The sequence below is a fragment of the Maylandia zebra genome, linkage group LG23, assembly GCF_041146795.1.
Source record: "Maylandia zebra isolate NMK-2024a linkage group LG23, Mzebra_GT3a, whole genome shotgun sequence".
In the NCBI taxonomy this organism is placed as follows: Eukaryota; Metazoa; Chordata; class Actinopteri; order Cichliformes; family Cichlidae; genus Maylandia; species Maylandia zebra.
This window is the reverse complement of record NC_135188.1, coordinates 5,383,991-5,407,821: the sequence shown is the minus strand read 5'-3', so window position 1 is coordinate 5,407,821 and position 23,831 is coordinate 5,383,991. Positions and strand designations below refer to the sequence as shown.

General features: G+C 38.3%; 1 protein-coding gene and 1 long non-coding RNA gene across 2 annotated transcripts; one reads left to right on the top strand and one right to left on the bottom strand.

Annotated features, from left to right (window-relative positions):
• Positions 1-1,295: 1,295 nt before the first annotated feature.
• On the top strand, positions 1,296-2,223 carry LOC143415172 (uncharacterized). Its single transcript, XR_013095804.1, has 3 exons — positions 1,296-1,567; positions 1,712-1,994; positions 2,122-2,223. It is a non-coding gene; the product is annotated as an uncharacterized LOC143415172 (long non-coding RNA).
• Positions 2,224-4,887: 2,664 nt separating this feature from the next.
• LOC101468807 (granzyme K) lies at positions 4,888-7,624 on the bottom strand. Its single transcript, XM_004554916.4, has 5 exons — positions 7,489-7,624; positions 7,147-7,288; positions 6,126-6,264; positions 5,703-5,972; positions 4,888-5,626 (listed from the first exon to the last, which is right to left on the bottom strand). The coding sequence occupies exons 1-5, from the start codon at positions 7,541-7,543 to the stop codon at positions 5,462-5,464; spliced, it is 771 nt and encodes a 256-aa protein (XP_004554973.3). The 5' UTR covers positions 7,544-7,624; the 3' UTR covers positions 4,888-5,461.
• Positions 7,625-23,831: the final 16,207 nt, after the last annotated feature.

The window sequence follows — 23,831 nt, the reverse complement described above, 5'->3', positions numbered from 1 at the left end:
CACATGTCACATGAAGACACAATTCACAAAACACAACCCTCTGTACTCATAAATCTAAACACATTTTTCCTTGCTAAAACACATGTTGCAAAACAACTCTGCTCATATTCTCAAATGAAAGCCCATGTGATGCAAAATGCTTGCCACAGTCACCAATCTTTGAACACAGGGAACACACCTGGCGTCATTCACTACACACAATGACTCAAAATGGAAGACACTTGTTGCTAATGCTGTACCCACATGTAAAAGCAAGTTCAGAGTGCACAGTATGCTGAAGATTCCAAACAAACACAATGGATGAAGGCAGAGTCAGGGGAAGAGGAATTTGATGCAGAGGAGGGAGAAGAGCTGGCCCTGGAAGAAGAGGAGCAGGCCAATGAGGAAGAGGAGTTCAAATGAGAGGAGGAAGAGGAGCGACCAACGAGGAAGAGGAGAAGGCCAACATGGGAGAGGAGAAGGTCCAGGAGGGAGAGCAAGACAACCTCGCACCATCATTACTGACGAGATGCGAGCAACAGCTCAGCGACATGATGCCGCACAGTGATTGTGGTGTGTGTGTGGTGTGAATAACGTAAATAAAAAAACTTCACACCCTGTTCATGTTTTCAAGATTACTGTTGTGTGCAATAGATTCTGTTTTTGCATTGAGTTGTGTTACAGTAGTGTACGTACATGCAGGATTTTCTATAGATTTATACTACTCATATGAAACTCACAAATCTAAATGCCTAATCCTCTGCAGAGATCTACGACGATCCGTTACTGTATAGTTTCTAAAATATGCATTGGCAGTTATGAAACAAAGAACCTTCTCACAAATTGGGCATTGTGTTTTCAATAGTTTTGCTGTAGTGTGTAATGCTGTGTATAGTGTTTACAGTTTTGACAGCTTCGAGCTGCTCTCTTGGTGTGGGAGTTTGAGTTTTGCAGTGGGAAGGTGTGGTTGTGTTTATGTAGCTTTAGAGAAGGGTGTTGTGTTTAGACATTGGGGGACCTGGTGGTAACGTTTGTGACATGTGTTTTAGCATTTGAGAAAAACTGTAACTTAAGTCAGCATAGCTTGAGCTCAATTAGCACACAATTAACCAGGTGGAAACACTAGGAGTCAAAATTTAGCACACACCAATCAGAACCTGCGATGGATAGATAAAAGGGCCAAAGTCAGCTCATTCAGGTTTGAAACAATGGATCCAAAGAGATGCAAAGGAAGAGGACGTGGTGGAGAAAGAGGACATGGTGAAAGAGGAGGACGTGGTGAAAGAGGAGGACGTGGTGGAAGAGGAGGAGGAGGTGGTCTAGGACAACAGGAAGGTGGTGGAGGAGGAGGGAGAGGTGGAGGAGGAGGAGGACGTGGTGAAGGAGGTGGAGGTGGAGAACGACGGCGACAAGGAAGGGGAAGAGCAAGGGCAAGAAGACAGTCAGTCTCGGATGAAATTCGAGCCACTTTAGTTGACCATGTCCTTGTCCATGGGATGACTATGAGGGAGGCTGGGCAACGAGTACAACCAAATTTGAGTCTCTTCACTGTTGCCTCCATCATCAGAACCTTCAGGGAGGAAAACAGGTAGGTGTACTTGCAGTAAGACTGCTTTGTACAGTAACGTTTAAGTTACTGAACTTATGTGTCTTGAGTTTCAGTATGTTTCCATTATTTTCCTGTAAAATAAATGTGTGACAGTTACAGTAATGAGTGCTTCTATTTTTGTAGGACACAGAGACGACCACCTGGTGGAGGCAGGTTAAGGCTTTTGTCGGAGGAGCAAGAGAGGGAACTTGTAAACATGGTAATTGCAAATAATGTAATCTGCCTGCAAGAGATTCAAAGGAGAGTGATTGAGGATGATCATCTTTTTCGAGGCATAAATGCCATCAGCCTCTCCACAATTGACCGCATCCTCCGAAAGAATCAATTCCGGATGAAACAGGCATACCGAGTCCCTTTCGAACGAAACTCTGACAGAGTGAAAAACCAACGTGTGGAATATGTTCAGGTATGAGTTTTGATACTGTATAAAGTATTGTGTACCATCACAGCATGGCAGTTTATGCTGCCATTTCAGCACTCCTGAACTGTGGTTCAGGGTACCGATTGACTCTACTGTGTTATGTGTTTTGCAGAGAATCTTTGAGATTGAAGGACGGCCTGTTCCCCATGAAATAATCTTTGTGGATGAGGCAGGTTTTAACCTGACCAAAAGAAGGAAAAGGGGGAGGAACATAATTGGCCATTGGGCTATTGTAAATGTCCCTGGTCAGCGTGGGGGGAATGTCACTATGTGCGCAGCCATCAGCCAACGAGGGGTACTCCACCGCCATGCCGTACTAGGACCCTATAACACTATGCTTCTCCTTGCTTTTCTTGATGGTTTAAGACAACATATGTTCCAGCTGGACTACAGGGAACCAGCACAGCCAGAGCAGCCTCACTACGTTGTTGTGTGGGATAACGTCAGCTTCCATCGCGCTGCTCTGGTTCGTGACTGGTTTACCAATAACCCAAGGTTTTCTAATATCTTTCTGCCTGCATACTCTCCCTTTCTAAACCAGATAGAGGAGTTATTTTCGGCATGGCGGTGGAAAGTGTATGACCGAGAACCTTATGTCCGTGTTCACCTCCTTCAGGCCATGGAAGAGGCCTGCCTAGACATATCAGTAGATGCATGCAAGAGGATTTTCCCCCCGCTGCCTGGCTGGGGCCAATATAGCCTGTGATGTGGATGAGATTCTCTGGCCTGACCCAGACCAAAGACAAGATGCTGAGGTGGGATAATGTTTCTGGTGTGTGTTGTACTGTATAGTACATGAATGACAATGTGCCACTGTACATACATTGGTTGCGTCTTTTGTGTTTATCATGTGACAAGGGTTTTGAAGGGGAGAACCATAAGCAACCTATTTGTTTTGGAACTATTGTTTTGAATTAATTGTACCAGTGTGCAAAACTCTGTTGTAGTGTGTGTGTTTTTGAGGGCTTGTGTTTGATGTCTGAGGGCAAAGTTTGGTTTTTCAGCAGGAGTGAATAGTTTTGGGTGTGGAGCTTCATTTTGACCTGGAAATAGGATGTTTGGGAAATTGAGTGAGATGTTATGGATTTGTGTTTACTGTTGTGAGGATATGAGGCGTAGTTTCAAGAAATGTGTTTTAGCAATCGATAAAAACTGTAATGATAGCCATACATGTGTATACTTTTGCTAGGAGTGTGTTGGAAATTTGGAAATTGAGTGTTGTGCAGTGAATTGTGCCTACAGTCTTGCAAAGTGTGTGTTACAAAATTGCAAACTGAGTGCAAAGCAGTTTTTGTGCTTTTAGTTTTGCACACTCAGTGAGTGGTTTTGCTATACGTCTGACTAGTTTTAGAAATTGTGCTACAGGAATCACAGTTAGGGTTTAAGCATTCAGAAAAAACTGTATTACAACAAGCCTGGAGTAAACACCTGAAAAAAATAAGAGTGAGAGCTAAACAGCTTTTAAAATTCACTGGGGTTTGTACATTGCTTATTTAAGTGTCCAATAAAGTGTTATCTATGCAGAATAGTGTAAACCTGCAAAATTTAATTACCAACTGGATTACTAGTTATGAGCTGAAAATAAGTGAGAAGTGTCTGATATGACACCAAGTGTTTACTGGATAAAAATTGTGTTTTTCTCATTCGGTTGGCAGTAAATAATAAAGAAATAAGATTTATTGAGTGAAAATAGCTTTTCACTTCACAGCAGTTGACTCTAATAATAAATTAAATACTAGTTCAAACAAATTGCTGTCTAAATATATTTCATTTATGATGCTGTTTTTACCTTTATGGAACCGGATGATATTTGCTGTTAATCTACTAATTGTTTTAAGTAGTGCATCTTTCTGTAACTGAATTAGTTGATATAACATGTAATGGTCCTAAAGATCTTTGAAGATAGATAACGTATTAAGACATAAATTCAAACTGAGTCTACTATTTAACTTTAATGGCCCAACTCGTTACAACTTATATGGTACTCTTGGAATCCTAGAGTATACAATGAATGAACAAACGCATTCAAGTTGAGCCAGCTATTTATCTACAAGCAGTCATCTGGTTTTATTTTGTAAAACCAAGAGGAAGACACATTTGGTAAGTAAATACTACAAAAAGTTTCTTTTAAATACACGTAGCAGTTTTAATCCTCTAGTTTTATCAACGTTATCAGATTGCCAGGCAGCCTGAAAGACTTTTTAATTAAAACATTAACACAGAATCGATTCATTTTCTTTTACTTTCTGAATAATATCAATGCTACTTTTCATGAAATATTTTCCAGCTCTCTTTGTTTTAGTAATATGCAATGTTCAAACCTACAAATGTCTTTCATCAGAGTTTTCATATGATTTCAAAGGGATGTCAATTTCACCATGCTTTCTATTCTATATAATAAGAAAATGGCAATAGTTAATGTACAGTTAAAGTACAGACATGTAAGGCTACAAAATTCTTTAACCTGCTTGTATCTGAAATTGTTACAATTCAATTTTAAAACAATCACAACGTCTTATCTTTTGCATAGTCTGTTAAAAATAAATAAGGCAATATTTTTCTTTTCCCTCCAATAATCTCCGAACGATGATGAATATCAGACTTTTTTTTAATCGTACTTCAGGAAAACATCTTGATAAGATTCAAGAATAATTACTTTTTGCCATCTGGTAGCTTGTTTACAGAAATTACAATAAATAATATTAGGAATAAAATGCCTTTAACTTGAACACTAAAGGACTGAAAGACTGAAACATAAATTTTACAAAGATGACTTAGGAGACTTAGGAATTACTGTAAGGTGATGACACAATTAAGGAAATGCACTAAAAAGAAGAAAAGAAAAGAACACGAAAATGACAGATGTGTTGTTGTTTTTGTCATGCCACAAGCTTTATTAGAAAGTAGAAAAGCTAGAAAGTTAATTACACAATATTGTTGTTTTTGGCCTTTTCAAGCAAAATACTTAAAATGAGAAATGAAATAAACATTAAAGCATACTCAAAAAATTTTTTTTGTCATTTTTGTCAAAACGTCTGCTTACAGATTTATTTATTTTCAGCTTAAGTTTGCAATACATGCCATGGTGAGTCTCTTTGGCTAATCTCGCTTTGTTTTTTCACTTTCATTTATGTATTTATTTTTTGTATACATTAAAAAGATCCTTTTCCTGTTTGCATTGTAGCTGTCTGCAACAAACAAGAGCATTCACATTTGGAGGTACTTTGAGTTATATGATATTTGGAAAAAGTTCATGTTTGTGCCAAATTTACCTAACAGACTAACTATGGGCGGCTATCATGTGGACAGTCTGTAAAAACTAAAATATCATAAAGAAGAGGAAGAATGAAATAAAATGGATAATGTTCAAGTAAGTGGTTAACAGTGACAGCAGCTGCCAGATTTAAAAAGCATCAAATATGCCCGTCTTGCTTAGCTGGTACGGCTCGATTTCACTGATTTTTGGTTTCAGATGACTTCATTGTTTTTTTGATCCACTTTAGTTGTTTCTTTGAGAGAAACGAGTAGACCGCAGGTTTTGTCATGCACCCATGAGATCCAAAAGAAGTGACTCCAACCAACATTCCGTAGCACAGCAGTGGTCCTCCTGAATCCCCCTACATCAGCAAGATCAAATATATGATTAAATATATGAACAAAAAAATAAAAAGAACATGCATCTGTCATACTTACATAACAGCTAGAATCGTTTCTTTTGCCAAATGTACCAGCGCAAATCATGTCCCTGGTGATAGAAGGGTTGTGGTTGTAATAATCGCAAGAGTTGCACTTCTGTCTGCTGATCACAGCTACATGGCCACCCTTGAGGACATCTGATGTTTCATTGTTTTCAGTTTGTCCCCATCCAGCCACCAGACACCTTCTCCCATCTGCAGGCCTTTTGACTATTTTCCCCAACTGTAAGTATTTCACGGTTTTGGTTATCTCTGCTGGTTTCTTAAGCTAAAAAAAGAGAAATAAAAAGAAATATTACATATCGATAATGGCTGTCTATACATTACCTTCACAGAGTTTGTCTTAAAGTAAGTCTGTTTGCAGCATTGTTCAAAAGTCATGAACCACCTATTGCTATGAGACACTCAATTATCACCTTACCTTAATCAGCATGAGGTCGTTGCCCTGGAGATAGTGGTAATAGTCAGGATGAGGGAAGAGTTCCTCAACCTCTCGGACCTGCTTGGAACCTTTTTCCTCTTCGTTTATGGAGTGTGCACCTAGGATAACCCACCTCATTCTGACAAATAAAAAAAACAAAACTTTAGTGATGACAGTTCACATTGAACTTTTTTTAAGATTTCCTTCCTCTTCGGGGCTAAAAAAGGCCATTCAAACACACGAGATATCAATAGAGAGCCCTGGATGTCCTCTATTTAGGACTTAGGACTAAATATTACAGGAATTAGTAGGATAGCTCAAATAAATATATAGACTAAAAGCAAATGTCCATTACAATCACTGCCACATTTTATTACCTACTTTCTTGTTCCAGTTCTAGAGCAGGTGTAACACGAAATAATTTTGATATTTACTTTTTAAAAGGCATTATTCTTTGCATGTTTGTGGCTGAAGCCTGGAAGGAGTGTGATCAACTTTTTTTTCAGTAATGTACCAAACAGTCAAATCTACTCAAAGCGGGAGGAGAGAGTCAGAAATGAATAATAACAAATAAATGCAGATTGGTGTATAAATACATAAACACAGTGCATCATGGGATGCCCCCCAGCAGCCTAGGCCTATTGCAGTATATGTTTTTTCAAAAAAGCCTATTCTTAAAAGTAGAGCGGTGTCTTTCTCATGAATCCTGAAAAGGCCCAAAAGTTAAAGGCTCTTTCTCCTGTTCTTTTCTTAAGACCCTTAGGAACCACGCGTAAGTCAGCAGTCTGAGAAAGAAGTTTTGTATTGGTAAGTTTTCATAGTAATACTACTATGAGGTCTTTAAAATAATAGACTTGTAAAGCTGCAAAAAGGTTTACACAGACCATATCAGTGATCAGTGTTTACAGACATAATCTGTTTTTTAACCAATATCATTATAATGCACTCACTGTTTCAAAAAAAAAAAAAATACTGCAATATTTTGATTTGAAATTTCAAGAAAAGTAACTCGGGTTCATACTTGGTGCAGTGTGCGGCCGTCAGGACCCATTGTGGATGGATTAATGTCCCGCCACAGAAACTGTTTTTACTTAACAAATAAGTCATAAAAGGGAGTGAGTGTGGCCTGACTTCTCTTCCTCCAATAATCTCAGAACCATGACCTAAAACAAAAAGAAAATATCCAGTCGCATAACAAAATCAGCACATTAAGTCAAGAACAAGTGAGAGAAACAAACACCCGGCATTAATGGCTTTCTAAGACTAAAAAGATATCAGTAATGGAACTTTGTATTCTGTTTATTTACATGAAGGAGACAATTATCAGTAAGTAAATGAAAGTAAAATATAAAACATTACTCACCTGACTGGACGAGGAAGAGAATGCCACATGAGATGAAAACGATGAGGCGCAACATTTCTTGTTATCTGTCTTTAATATTCACAGTTTTCAAATCTACTGGGATGCACAGCTTAATATTTTGAGCTGAAAGGATGTGGTCTGGACACAGTAATTAATGAGTCAACAAAATGGACACAGCCAATCAAATCCTAAAAACTGTTGGTGTAAATTATTCCTTCTCCACCCCCCAACCCCCCCACCATCACTACAGTTACACCCAATCGACGCACATATACACACACACACACACCCTTTTGCTATATAGGGGAGGGTTAGTGCAACTCACATTGTCATGAGCAGCAGTCCGGTCACTTAAACTTTCAGCTATACTTTTAAGGGTTTCTGAAAGCTGCTGTGTACTTCAGAAAAAAATAAAGGAAACCGTATGTGCAGAGGTAAATGATAACAAAGACGCAATATTTACTGAGAATAGTTGTAGATGCAGTAGTTTCACCAGAGGAATGAAAAGTAATCGCGCAGACAATGTTTAACACTTTTTGTCATTTGTTATTAAGTTACATGCTAGATATTATATGTGTCATATTTGCCAAAAGTGCTATAAATGTGCACTAGTATGTCTTTGTGAATTTGTTTACATGTTTACATGTTAATGTGCTTTTTAATATTGATGCTTGGTTTTATAGTTTTACCTGGATTACAGTGAACTGCGATGAAGACACAAGTGCCAACAAAATATAGTAGAGAACGCCACCTTGTGGTTTAGTATGAAAACTGCGAGGGTCATAAAAGTGTCCCTGTTTTACATTGAAATGTAACATGAGACCTAAAGTAATTTAAATTTAATGTCACCAAGAGGTTAATTCGGCTGTTATCAGCTAACAGGGATGAAGGAACAGCATCACTTAAGAAAAAATGTTTGTCACTTTTTTGCACTCTTCCTAAGATCCCATTATTCTTTGTTTGTTGATTTCTGTGTTGAGATTACTGTACTTGACTTTTGCAGGAAACCTTTTTATAATAATGTACAACAGACAGAAAGAGAAGGTAGAAAACAAATGAACAAATATTGGTTCCTTGGCATTGTGGTCAGAGGTCAAATTTTCTAAAAAATCTTGTGAACATGATAACTCGAGAAACATATCACCTTGGTATTCAAATTGATACCATAGGCCAGGGGTAGGCAACTCCAGGCCTCTAGGGACAGTGTCCTGCAGGTTTTACATGGGTCCTTGATCCAACACAGCTGATTCAAATGGCTAAATTATCTCCTCAACATGTCTTGAAGTTCTGGTAATGAACTAATCATTTGATTCAGGTATTTTGACCCAGGGTGATATCTAAAACCTGCAGGACACCGGCACTCAAGGCCTGGAGTTGTCTACCCCTGCCATTGGCTCATCTGGGACAAATCCCACATGAGTTCAAATCTTAATAATGGTGTCAAGGCTGAGGTCAGAGGTCAGGTTTTCCAAAAATCTCGGGAATGCGATAACTCAAGTAGGTGACCAAAGATTTTCAAATTTATACATAGATGCATCTATTAGGAAACTGAGCAGCCATCAGTATTTTTTATTTCACTTGTTTCATTCTATATGAATGACAAACAAACTCATGAACAGAAACATACAACTGTTACGATCCTGGGTCATTTGACCCAGCGTTTTGAGTTTTAATATATTTTGATGTTTATGGTTTATGTTGAAGTTCATTACGTTATCTAAGTTCATTTGTATTTTGTCTATGTTTCCCTGTTATAGTTCATTGTTTATTAGCTTCCCCTTGTGTCTGCACCCATATGTTTCAGTCTCCCTCGCTCTTCGCATGTTTCATGTCTGCGTGTCCTATGTTGTCACTCTTGTGTTTTGTCTGCATCTCATTATGTTTCCTGTTTTATTTTGAAGAGGTCTGGTGTCCTATGTTCATTGTGTTTAGTTTTACTTCCAGTGTGGCATCATTATATTCATTTTAATCAGCTGTTTCCCCATGTGTTTACACTTGACCTGATCACCTCCTGTGTGTCTGCATGTTTTCATTCATTCCTTATCAGGTTGTCTGTGGTTTCTTTTCATGTTTCCAAGTCTTCAGGTTTCAGGGTTTTCTATGTTTAACCTTAGTTTACCCAGTTTAGGTTAGTGTTTAATTTTCCCGTTGCCCCTTGTTTTGTATGTACAAAACCAGCCATTAATCAATGGCTCGTTTTCAGTTAATATTAATTTTGTTTCCACGTTTTGCTTTGCTGCATTTGGGTCCTTTATTGTCCACTCCACCCAATCTGCTTCTGCACACTGTGACAACAACAGTAAATTCATCATGCAAGATCAAATAACATGCCATTTTCTGGGAGTGCCTTATAAGTAATATTAAGATTCTGTTATTACTAACAACTAAACACTAATATTTGCCCTAACATGAGTTAGGTGGAGTTTGTGTTTATCTGTGTGTAACACATTTTGAAATACGTGGCTGTCCCAGCGTCACACAAGTCATAACTGGTGAAACTATTGAAAAAGCCATATGATTCCATACTCGTGTTCACTGGTGGACAGTTTAATGACATAACACATAATGTTTAATGATTTGTGAGTAATCCAGTAATGTCTACGGTCATTTCTGATGAATGCATAAAACTTACATGCATAGTGGTATTCCAAAAGTTCCTTATTGTCATCCCTTGTCTACTTATGCCTTCTTGTTCTAATAGCTGACTTTTCATCAGTGTGTCCTGGTTCCTCAACCCCTGATGAAGACCATGTCAGGTGAAGGGAAGTGGACTCAGAGGCATGGCTCGCTGTAGATGTGTAGAATATTTATTTACTGACAAAGTGAGTAATTAAGTAACGTAATGAATCCAACACTGGCTGCAACCATACCCTAGAATGTGATCGCTGATGTTAGGGTAAATGAATCCTGAAAACAGAAAGTAAAAGTTGAACTAGGCTCCTAGTACAGGGCCTGTCATTAGGCCCTGCTCATTTTATGGGATGCTCAGTCTTGTAATTATTGTTTTGTTTTGTCTTTTTATGTGGTCGCTGTTTATTATGCCTTTATGGACTTTTTTGTACTTAATGTTACACACATGTTAACAATCTAAACAGTGATATATGCTGCTTTAAAAAAAACATATCCCCATTCCACATTCCAAAATGTCATGTGACAATCTGATTGGCTTAGGAGTGATGATGTCACAAGGATGTCACAAGGATGTCACAAGGATCCTTTGAAGTTTTTCTATAAATAGGGGTGAGAAACAGCAATTTTCAGTTCGTTTCGTCGCAGCCTTTGTGTTTGCAGCCTTCAAACGTTCACTACAGAAAAATTTGGAAACCTCTCAGAGTCATCGGATACAAACGCCAACATGTATCCAAGATTACGGCAACCAAGACAAAAAGATTTCGCCGCCTCTCCTTCCACGCGTGGCCGGCCAATTTCTCCAAATGGCCTCTTATCCATCCAAAGGGCATTACAGGAGAGTAGGAATGAAAACAACCATCTCCAGAACAAAATTCGACAAATTGAAGAAGAAAAACGTCACCTGGAGAAGAAGTGCTTACAAATGGAAGCACAAAACAAACACCTGGAAGAAACACTACAGCGCCAGCCCGACATCAACATTATTAATGAGGGCTGGGGGATCAAGTTTGCTCAAGCCAGAGAGCAGATTGTATTCCTCATCAAAGAAAACAAGAAAAAGAGCGCTGAAGTTAAAGAAATGTCCGAGCAGCTTCAAGGCAGGAAAGCGACGATTGATAAAATAGAGTGGGATCTGCAATACATGGACCAAATCAATCACCTGCTCCAAAGAAAGCTTGATGAAGCTGAAGAAAAAAATAAAGAAGTCCTCCAACAGAAGGAACAACAGGACACAAAGCAAAAAGACCTGCAGCGCGAGCTCCAAGGCATGCAGGAAAAGTACAGAATGGTGAAGGCAGAGTTGGAACAAACATTGGTCCAAAATAAAGACCTCCTTCAAGAGAAAGAGCAACAGAAAGAAAGACTGCCAGAAGAAAAGTGCATTATCAAGGACTTTGAGAGTAAAAATCAAAAAATGCAAGAAGTCTGTAATGAACTGAAGGTCAAAACAAGTGAGCTGGAGGGAGAAAAGGAAACACTGGCAAAACGATGCTCACACATGCAGAAAAAGATTGATCACATGGCGAAAAACAACTCGGAGCTCATTAAGGGGATATTGTTGGAATTCAACAACTTGAAGCGGGAAAACACAGAAATGCAGGCCCAAAAGCAAAAACAAGACAAAACGCATGAAGACCTGCAGTGTACGCTCCGCGACATCCAGAAAAGAAATGAGCAGCTAGAAGGCCTGCACAAAGAAGATCAAGTGAGAAATGCAGACCTGCAGAAGGCAAAGCTGACACAGGAGGCAACATCCAAAGACCTCAAAGAAAAGCTTGAAGAAACACAAGCAACATTAGAACAGGTGGAACAAACATGCAAGAAACTTGAGAGGCAAAACACAGAAACCATCGATGAGTTGAGAACCCTCATCCTGGACAAAAAGGCGCTCGTGGAAAAGTCCATGAAAAAGAAGAAAAGATTCTTCAGCTTTTTCCGGTAGAGGGACAATACTGCTTCTTCAACTGATGTAGCCTCGTCTTGCTCCACCTCTGTTCACCCCCCAACCAGTCCCGGCAGTTGACTGCCCCCTCCTGAGCCTGGTTCTGCCGGAGGTTTCTGCCCGTTTTAAGGCAGTTTTTCCTCCCCACTGTCGCCTAGTGCTTGCTCAGAGGGGATTGTTGGGGTTTTCTCTCCTCTACCTTGTTTCGTTATTTACTTGTTAACTTTTTGAACTTACCTCATTTAACCTTGTTTCGTTATTTACTTGTTAACTTTTTGAACTCACCTCATTTAACCTTGCTTCGTTATTTACTTGTTAACTTTTTGAACTTACCTCATTTAACCTTGTTTCTTTATTTACTTGCTTGTTTAACTTTTTTTCAACTTATCTAACAAAATAAAACAGTTGAATTTATCCTTTGAGTATTGTTCATCTAATCTTTACAGAGTTTTTCCAAAACACTTTCAAACATTCAGATCTGTCTTTCATTTTCTTCTTGAAACCTCATGAACGGTGAACTAAAAACTCTGGAACATGGTTTGAAACACTGAAATTGTTTCAGCTGAAACTGGCAAAGTCATACGTGTGTGTGTGTGTGAGTGTCACAGGTGATATGGTGTCACTAGTCCGGTCATCATGTTTAGGCTCATTCACTCCAGAATTATTTAGGCCAAATCTTTAAAACAGTGTCACTGCACACACATTTCAATCACACAAACGCAGGATTAATTCTTTGCAGTATTTTATCTGATTTATTATGAGAATGTCATGCCTGATCATTTGCACCCACAACATCAAAAATGGGGGCAAAAGGGAGGAGACCACGTTTAATCGATTATAACACGAGGTCAGAAATATAAGTGCTGACATGAGTAGTGTCCACAGAAACCTCTGAATCTCAGCTAAAAGCTCATGTAAACCATGTCTACAAACACCAAACAAAGCAAAGACACCAGACAGTTAAAAGAGCAGTTACGTCACCATGAATCTGTGGACAGCTAATATCCATATTTTGATTTATGATTTTCTGGAGTTAAATGTGAACCGAAGCATATTTTCAAACGTGTTATATGCTATAAAATACTTTAAAAAATTAGGTGAGGGAAATAAAAAATCATTTTTTCTATGTTTGAGTCACAGTAACTTTGACATAGTAACATCTGCAGTAATATTTAAAGCTCTGATGACATCTCACCAGTGTTAGCTTTATTTTGACACCAAGACTGTTTACACAGAGTTTGTAATTGCAGAGAAATACATTTATTTTGGTCATTTCCTTTTCGAGCAGGAAGCTCACCCTTCTTGTTATACCCTTTAGATGAATACAGAGTTTTTAATTAAATACATATTCTTTAAATAATGTTCCCTTTTAGAAAAAGTAGGATAATTAAAAAAAACAAAACATTTATTATAGCTCTGTCACGTAGAAAAAAAACCTGTCTCTTTTCTGTGGTCTGTTATATAACATTAGGGGTGTTCGTGGCAATTAACTTTTTAATCGACTAAGCGGGTCAAGTAAGAAACACTTAAATATTGAGTTACATTTGAAAACTGTTTAAAAAAAAACATATCCCCATTCCACATTCCAAAATGTCATGTGACAATCTGATTGGCTTAGGAGTGATGATGTCACAAGGATGTCACAAGGATGTCACAAGGATCCTTTGAAGTTTTTCTATAAATAGGGGTGAGAAACAGCAATTTTCAGTTCGTTTCGTCGCAGCCTTTGTGTTTGCAGCCTTCAAACGTTCACTACAGAAAAAATTGGAAACCTCTCAGAGTCATCGGATACAAACGCCAACATGTATCCAAGATTACGGCAACCAAGACAAAAAGATTTCGCCGCCTCTCCTTCCACGCGTGGCCGGCCAATTTCTCCAAATGGCCTCTTATCCATCCAAAGGGCATTACAGGAGAGTAGGAATGAAAACAACCATCTCCAGAACAAAATTCGACAAATTGAAGAAGAAAAACGTCACCTGGAGAAGAAGTGCTTACAAATGGAAGCACAAAACAAACACCTGGAAGAAACACTACAGCGCCAGCCCGACATCAACATTATTAATGAGGGCTGGGGGATCAAGTTTGCTCAAGCCAGAGAGCAGATTGTATTCCTCATCAAAGAAAACAAGAAAAAGAGCGCTGAAGTTAAAGAAATGTCCGAGCAGCTTCAAGGCAGGAAAGCGACGATTGATAAAATAGAGTGGGATCTGCAATACATGGACCAAATCAATCACCTGCTCCAAAGAAAGCTTGATGAAGCTGAAGAAAAAAATAAAGAAGTCCTCCAACAGAAGGAACAACAGGACACAAAGCAAAAAGACCTGCAGCGCGAGCTCCAAGGCATGCAGGAAAAGTACAGAATGGTGAAGGCAGAGTTGGAACAAACATTGGTCCAAAATAAAGACCTCCTTCAAGAGAAAGAGCAACAGAAAGAAAGACTGCCAGAAGAAAAGTGCATTATCAAGGACTTTGAGAGTAAAAATCAAAAAATGCAAGAAGTCTGTAATGAACTGAAGGTCAAAACAAGTGAGCTGGAGGGAGAAAAGGAAACACTGGCAAAACGATGCTCACACATGCAGAAAAAGATTGATCACATGGCGAAAAACAACTCGGAGCTCATTAAGGGGATATTGTTGGAATTCAACAACTTGAAGCGGGAAAACACAGAAATGCAGGCCCAAAAGCAAAAACAAGACAAAACGCATGAAGACCTGCAGTGTACGCTCCGCGACATCCAGAAAAGAAATGAGCAGCTAGAAGGCCTGCACAAAGAAGATCAAGTGAGAAATGCAGACCTGCAGAAGGCAAAGCTGACACAGGAGGCAACATCCAAAGACCTCAAAGAAAAGCTTGAAGAAACACAAGCAACATTAGAACAGGTGGAACAAACATGCAAGAAACTTGAGAGGCAAAACACAGAAACCATCGATGAGTTGAGAACCCTCATCCTGGACAAAAAGGCGCTCGTGGAAAAGTCCATGAAAAAGAAGAAAAGATTCTTCAGCTTTTTCCGGTAGAGGGACAATACTGCTTCTTCAACTGATGTAGCCTCGTCTTGCTCCACCTCTGTTCACCCCCCAACCAGTCCCGGCAGTTGACTGCCCCCTCCTGAGCCTGGTTCTGCCGGAGGTTTCTGCCCGTTTTAAGGCAGTTTTTCCTCCCCACTGTCGCCTAGTGCTTGCTCAGAGGGGATTGTTGGGGTTTTCTCTCCTCTACCTTCTTTCTTTATTTACTTGTTAACTTTTTGCTCTTACCTCATTTAACCTTGTTTCGTTATTTACTTGTTAACTTTTTGAACTTACCTCATTTAACCTTGTTTCGTTATTTACTTGTTAACTTTTTGAACTTACCTCATTTAACCTTGTTTCGTTATTTACTTGTTAACTTTTTGAACTTACCTCATTTAACCTTGTTTCGTTATTTACTTGTTAACTTTTTGAACTTACCTCATTTAACCTTGTTTCGTTATTTACTTGTTAACTTTTTGCTCTTACTTCGTTTTACCTTGTTTCTTTATTTACTTGCTTGTTTAACTTTTTTTCAACTTATCTAACAAAATAAAACAGTTGAATTTATCCTTTGAGTATTGTTCATCTAATCTTTACAGAGTTTTTCCAAAACACTTTCAAACATTCAGATCTGTCTTTCATTTTCTTCTTGAAACCTCATGAACGGTGAACTAAAAACTCTGGAACATGGTTTGAAACACTGAAATTGTTTCAGCTGAAACTGGCAAAGTCATACGTGTGTGTGTGTGTGTGTGTGAGTGTCACAGGTGATATGGTGTCACTAGTCCGGTCATCATGTTTAGGCTCATTCACTCCAGAATTATTTAGGCCAAATCTTTAAAACAGTGTCACTGCACACACATTTCAATCACACAAACACAGGATTAATTCTTTGCAGTATTTTATCTGATTTATTATGAGAATGTCATGCCTGATCATTTGCACCCACAACATCAAAAATGGGGGCAAAAGGGAGGAGACCACGTTTAATCGATTATAACACGAGGTCAGAAATATAAGTGCTGACATGAGTAGTGTCCACAGAAACCTCTGAATCTCAGCTAAAAGCTCATGTAAACCATGTCTACAAACACCAAACAAAGCAAAGACACCAGACAGTTAAAAGAGCAGTTACGTCACCATGAATCTGTGGACAGCTAATATCCATATTTTGATTTATGATTTTCTGGAGTTAAATGTGAACCGAAACATATTTTCAAACGTGTTATATGCTATAAAATACTTTTAAAAATTAGGTGAGGGAAATAAAAAATCCTGTTTTCTATGTTTGAGTCACAGTAACTTTGACATAGTAACATCTGCAGTAATATTTAAAGCTCTGATGACATCTCACCAGTGTTAGCTTTATTTTGACACCAAGACTGTTTACACAGAGTTTGTAATTGCAGAGAAATACATTTATTTTGGTCATTTCCTTTTCGAGCAGGAAGCTCACCCTTCTTGTTATACCCTTTAGATGAATACAGAGTTTTTAATTAAATACATATTCTTTAAATAATGTTCCCTTTTAGAAAAAGTAGGATAATTTAAAAAAACAAAACATTTATTATAGCTCTGTCACGTAGAAAAAAACCTGTCTCTTTTCTGTGGTCTGTTATATAACATTAGGGGTGTTCGTGGCAATTAACTTTTTAATCGACTAAGCGGGTCAAGTAAGAAACACTTAAATATTGAGTTACATTTGAAAACTGTTTAAAAAAAAACATATCCCCATTCCACATTCCAAAATGTCATGTGACAATCTGATTGGCTTAGGAGTGATGATGTCACAAGGATGTCACAAGGATGTCACAAGGATCCTTTGAAGTTTTTCTATAAATAGGGGTGAGAAACAGCAATTTTCAGTTCGTTTCGTCGCAGCCTTTGTGTTTGCAGCCTTCAAACGTTCACTACAGAAAAAATTGGAAACCTCTCAGAGTCATCGGATACAAACGCCAACATGTATCCAAGATTACGGCAACCAAGACAAAAAGATTTCGCCGCCTCTCCTTCCACGCGTGGCCGGCCAATTTCTCCAAATGGCCTCTTATCCATCCAAAGGGCATTACAGGAGAGTAGGAATGAAAACAACCATCTCCAGAACAAAATTCGACAAATTGAAGAAGAAAAACGTCACCTGGAGAAGAAGTGCTTACAAATGGAAGCACAAAACAAACACCTGGAAGAAACACTACAGCGCCAGCCCGACATCAACATTATTAATGAGGGCTGGGGGATCAAGTTTGCTCAAGCCAGAGAGCAGATTGTATTCCTCATCAAAGAAAACAAGAAAAAGAGCGCTGAAGTTAAAGAAATGTCCGAGCAGCTTCAAGGCAGGAAAGCGACGATTGATAAAATAGAGTGGGATCTGCAATACATGGACCAAATCAATCACCTGCTCCAAAGAAAGCTTGATGAAGCTGAAGAAAAAAATAAAGAAGTCCTCCAACAGAAGGAACAACAGGACACAAAGCAAAAAGACCTGCAGCGCGAACTCCAAGGCATGCAGGAAAAGTACAGAATGGTGAAGGCAAAGTTGGATCAAACACTGGTCCAAAATAAAGACCTCCTTCAAGAGAAAGAGCAAAAGCAAGAAAGACTGACAGAAGAAAAGTGCATTATCAAGGACTTTGAGAGTAAAAATCAAAAAATGCAAGAAGTCTGTAATGAACTGAAGGTCAAAACAAGTGAGCTGGAGGGAGAAAAGGAAACACTGGCAAAACGATGCTCACACATGCAGAAAAAGATTGATCACATGGCGAAAAACAACTCGGAGCTCATTAAGGGGATATTGTTGGAATTCAACAACTTGAAGCGGGAAAACACAGAAATGCAGGCCCAAAAGCAAAAACAAGACAAAACGCATGAAGACCTGCAGTGTACGCTCCGCGACATCCAGAAAAGAAATGAGCAGCTAGAAGGCCTGCACAAAGAAGATCAAGTGAGAAATGCAGACCTGCAGAAGGCAAAGCTGACACAGGAGGCAACATCCAAAGACCTCAAAGAAAAGCTTGAAGAAACACAAGCAACATTAGAACAGGTGGAACAAACATGCAAGAAACTTGAGAGGCAAAACACAGAAACCATCGATGAGTTGAGAACCCTCATCCTGGACAAAAAGGCGCTCGTGGAAAAGTCCATGAAAAAGAAGAAAAGATTCTTCAGCTTTTTCCGGTAGAGGGACAATACTGCTTCTTCAACTGATGTAGCCTCGTCTTGCTCCACCTCTGTTCACCCCCCAACCAGTCCCGGCAGTTGACTGCCCCCTCCTGAGCCTGGTTCTGCCGGAGGTTTCTGCCCGTTTAAAGGCAGTTTTTCCTCCCCACTGTCGCCTAGTGCTTGCTCAGAGGGGATTGTTGGGGTTTTCTCTCCTCTACCTTCTTTCTTTATTTACTTGTTAACTTTTTGCTCTTACCTCATTTAACCTTGTTTCGTTATTTACTTGTTAACTTTTTGAACTTACCTCATTTAACCTTGTTTCGTTATTTACTTGTTAACTTTTTGAACTTACCTCATTTAACCTTGTTTCGTTATTTACTTGTTAACTTTTTGCTCTTACCTCATTTAACCTTGTTTCGTTATTTACTTGTTAACTTTTTGAACTTACCTCATTTAACCTTGTTTCGTTATTTACTTGTTAACTTTTTGCTCTTACTTCGTTTTACCTTGTTTCTTTATTTACTTGCTTGTTTAACTTTTTTTCAACTTATCTAACAAAATAAAACAGTTGAATTTATCCTTTGAGTATTGTTCATCTAATCTTTACAGAGTTTTTCCAAAACACTTTCAAACATTCAGATCTGTCTTTCATTTTCTTCTTGAAACCTCATGAACGGTGAACTAAAAACTCTGGAACATGGTTTGAAACACTGAAATTGTTTCAGCTGAAACTGGCAAAGTCATACGTGTGTGTGTGTGTGAGTGTCACAGGTGATATGGTGTCACTAGTCCGGTCATCATGTTTAGGCTCATTCACTCCAGAATTATTTAGGCCAAATCTTTAAAACAGTGTCACTGCACACACATTTCAATCACACAAACGCAGGATTAATTCTTTGCAGTATTTTATCTGCTTTATTATGAGAATGTCATGCCTGATCATTTGCACCCACAACATCAAAAATGGGGGCAAAAGGGAGGAGACCACGTTTAATCGATTATAACACGAGGTCAGAAATATAAGTGCTGACATGAGTAGTGTCCACAGAAACCTCTGAATCTCAGCTAAAAGCTCATGTAAACCATGTCTACAAACACCAAACAAAGCAAAGACACCAGACAGTTAAAAGAGCAGTTACGTCACCATGAATCTGTGGACAGCTAATATCCATATTTTGATTTATGATTTTCTGGAGTTAAATGTGAACCGAAACATATTTTCAAACGTGTTATATGCTATAAAATACTTTAAAAAATTAGGTGAGGGAAATAAAAAAATCATGTTTTCTATGTTTGAGTCACAGTAACTTTGACATAGTAACATCTGCAGTAATATTTAAAGCTCTGATGACATCTCACCAGTGTTAGCTTTATTTTGACACCAAGACTGTTTACACAGAGTTTGTAATTGCAGAGAAATACATTTATTTTGGTCATTTCCTTTTCGAGCAGGAAGCTCACCCTTCTTGTTATACCCTTTAGATGAATACAGAGTTTTTAATTAAATACATATTCTTTAAATAATGTTCCCTTTTAGAAAAAGTAGGATAATTAAAAAAAACAAAACATTTATTATAGCTCTGTCACGTAGAAAAAAACCTGTCTCTTTTCTGTGGTCTGTTATATAACATTAGGGGTGTTCGTGGCAATTAACTTTTTAATCGACTAAGCGGGTCAAGTAAGAAACACTTAAATATTGAGTTACATTTGAAAACTGTTTAAAAAAAAACATATCCCCATTCCACATTCCAAAATGTCATGTGACAATCTGATTGGCTTAGGAGTGATGATGTCACAAGGATGTCACAAGGATGTCACAAGGATCCTTTGAAGTTTTTCTATAAATAGGGGTGAGAAACAGCAATTTTCAGTTCGTTTCGTCGCAGCCTTTGTGTTTGCAGCCTTCAAACGTTCACTACAGAAAAAATTGGAAACCTCTCAGAGTCATCGGATACAAACGCCAACATGTATCCAAGATTACGGCAACCAAGACAAAAAGATTTCGCCGCCTCTCCTTCCACGCGTGGCCGGCCAATTTCTCCAAATGGCCTCTTATCCATCCAAAGGGCATTACAGGAGAGTAGGAATGAAAACAACCATCTCCAGAACAAAATTCGACAAATTGAAGAAGAAAAACGTCACCTGGAGAAGAAGTGCTTACAAATGGAAGCACAAAACAAACACCTGGAAGAAACACTACAGCGCCAGCCCGACATCAACATTATTAATGAGGGCTGGGGGATCAAGTTTGCTCAAGCCAGAGAGCAGATTGTATTCCTCATCAAAGAAAACAAGAAAAAGAGCGCTGAAGTTAAAGAAATGTCCGAGCAGCTTCAAGGCAGGAAAGCGACGATTGATAAAATAGAGTGGGATCTGCAATACATGGACCAAATCAATCACCTGCTCCAAAGAAAGCTTGATGAAGCTGAAGAAAAAAATAAAGAAGTCCTCCAACAGAAGGAACAACAGGACACAAAGCAAAAAGACCTGCAGCGCGAGCTCCAAGGCATGCAGGAAAAGTACAGAATGGTGAAGGAAAAGTTGGATCAAACATTGGTCCAAAATAAAGACCTCCTTCAAGAGAAAGAGCAACAGAAAGAAAGACTGCCAGAAGAAAAGTGCATTATCAAGGACTTTGAGAGTAAAAATCAAAAAATGCAAGAAGTCTGTAATGAACTGAAGGTCAAAACAAGTGAGCTGGAGGGAGAAAAGGAAACACTGGCAAAACGATGCTCACACATGCAGAAAAAGATTGATCACATGGCGAAAAACAACTCGGAGCTCATTAAGGGGATATTGTTGGAATTCAACAACTTGAAGCGGGAAAACACAGAAATGCAGGCCCAAAAGCAAAAACAAGACAAAACGCATGAAGACCTGCAGTGTACGCTCCGCGACATCCAGAAAAGAAATGAGCAGCTAGAAGGCCTGCACAAAGAAGATCAAGTGAGAAATGCAGACCTGCAGAAGGCAAAGCTGACACAGGAGGCAACATCCAAAGACCTCAAAGAAAAGCTTGAAGAAACACAAGCAACATTAGAACAGGTGGAACAAACATGCAAGAAACTTGAGAGGCAAAACACAGAAACCATCGATGAGTTGAGAACCCTCATCCTGGACAAAAAGGCGCTCGTGGAAAAGTCCATGAAAAAGAAGAAAAGATTCTTCAGCTTTTTCCGGTAGAGGGACAATACTGCTTCTTCAACTGATGTAGCCTCGTCTTGCTCCACCTCTGTTCACCCCCCAACCAGTCCCGGCAGTTGACTGCCCCCTCCTGAGCCTGGTTCTGCCGGAGGTTTCTGCCCGTTTAAAGGCAGTTTTTCCTCCCCACTGTCGCCTAGTGCTTGCTCAGAGGGGATTGTTGGGGTTTTCTCTCCTCTACCTTCTTTCTTTATTTACTTGTTAACTTTTTGCTCTTACCTCATTTAACCTTGTTTCGTTATTTACTTGTTAACTTTTTGAACTTACCTCATTTAACCTTGTTTCGTTATTTACTTGTTAACTTTTTGAACTTACCTCATTTAACCTTGTTTCGTTATTTACTTGTTAACTTTTTGAACTTACCTCATTTAACCTTGTTTCGTTATTTACTTGTTAACTTTTTGCTCTTACTTCGTTTTACCTTGTTTCTTTATTTACTTCCTTGTTTAACTTTTTTTCAACTTATCTAACAAAATAAAACAGTTGAATTTATCCTTTGAGTATTGTTCATCTAATCTTTACAGAGTTTTTCCAAAACACTTTCAAACATTCAGATCTGTCTTTCATTTTCTTCTTGAAACCTCATGAACGGTGAACTAAAAACTCTGGAACATGGTTTGAAACACTGAAATTGTTTCAGCTGAAACTGGCAAAGTCATATGTGTGTGTGTGTGTGAGTGTCACAGGTGATATGGTGTCACTAGTCCGGTCATCATGTTTAGGCTCATTCACTCCAGAATTATTTAGGCCAAATCTTTAAAACAGTGTCACTGCACACACATTTCAATCACACAAACACAGGATTAATTCTTTGCAGTATTTTATCTGATTTATTATGAGAATGTCATGCCTGATCATTTGCACCCACAACATCAAAAATGGGGGCAAAAGGGAGGAGACCACGTTTAATCGATTATAACACGAGGTCAGAAATATAAGTGCTGACATGAGTAGTGTCCACAGAAACCTCTGAATCTCAGCTAAAAGCTCATGTAAACCATGTCTACAAACACCAAACAAAGCAAAGACACCAGACAGTTAAAAGAGCAGTTACGTCACCATGAATCTGTGGACAGCTAATATCCATATTTTGATTTATGATTTTCTGGAGTTAAATGTGAACCGAAACATATTTTCAAACGTGTTATATGCTATAAAATACTTTTAAAAATTAGGTGAGGGAAATAAAAAATCATTTTTTCTATGTTTGAGTCACAGTAACTTTGACATAGTAACATCTGCAGTAATATTTAAAGCTCTGATGACATCTCACCAGTGTTAGCTTTATTTTGACACCAAGACTGTTTACACAGAGTTTGTAATTGCAGAGAAATACATTTATTTTGGTCATTTCCTTTTCGAGCAGGAAGCTCACCCTTCTTGTTATACCCTTTAGATGAATACAGAGTTTTTAATTAAATACATATTCTTTAAATAATGTTCCCTTTTAGAAAAAGTAGGATAATTTAAAAAAACAAAACATTTATTATAGCTCTGTCACGTAGAAAAAAACCTGTCTCTTTTCTGTGGTCTGTTATATAACATTAGGGGTGTTCGTGGCAATTAACTTTTTAATCGACTAAGCGGGTCAAGTAAGAAACACTTAAATATTGAGTTACATTTGAAAACTGTTTAACATCTGTGAAACTGGAAACTGGTTTTCACACCCCTAGAAGCAAACAACAACACCCACAAAAAAGTGCTTTGATATTCTCTGAAAGAAAACTTTCAGAGGAGAAACAGATAAAAGTGTTGATGAAACCACAGACAGCAAGGTGATGCACAAAGTGTTTGATTAGTTGTTACTCTTTTTCTGTATCTAATTACTCATCTTACATCTCTTACATCAAAACTGTATTGTTTTTCTTTTCAGTTTACAATGTAAATTCATTTGATTATTTATAACATCCAAAACCCAATTTAAAATAAAGTTAAATATAATGCATATGTCTTTAGTTATCAGTGTTTGCTCCACAATGAGAGCTGTTTCCTTACTGAAACCAGGTTCTGGGTTCAAACTTCCTGGTCGGTTGGGGTCTTTGTTTGCAGTTTTTATGTTTATTTCATATGTTTGTTAGTTTATTTTGTGGCTTCAGCCCTGCCATGATCCTGGCATATTAATTAAATTCTTTCACCCAATTACCCATTCAATTTAAAACACAACACAACAATTTACATTTAGGAATGATAAAAATGAATTAATTAATTTGTATAACATACTTAAATAAATTTATACACATAGCATAATCGATGTCATAATCGATGTGTTTCACATAGCAAATCAGTTATCTTTGCATTAACAAACTTTTCAGAATTATCTTGAATAAAGGATGTGGTTAGAAGCACTATAAATGTGTCAGCTTGACACGCCTACAATGAAGTGAACCGTTTTCCTGGCA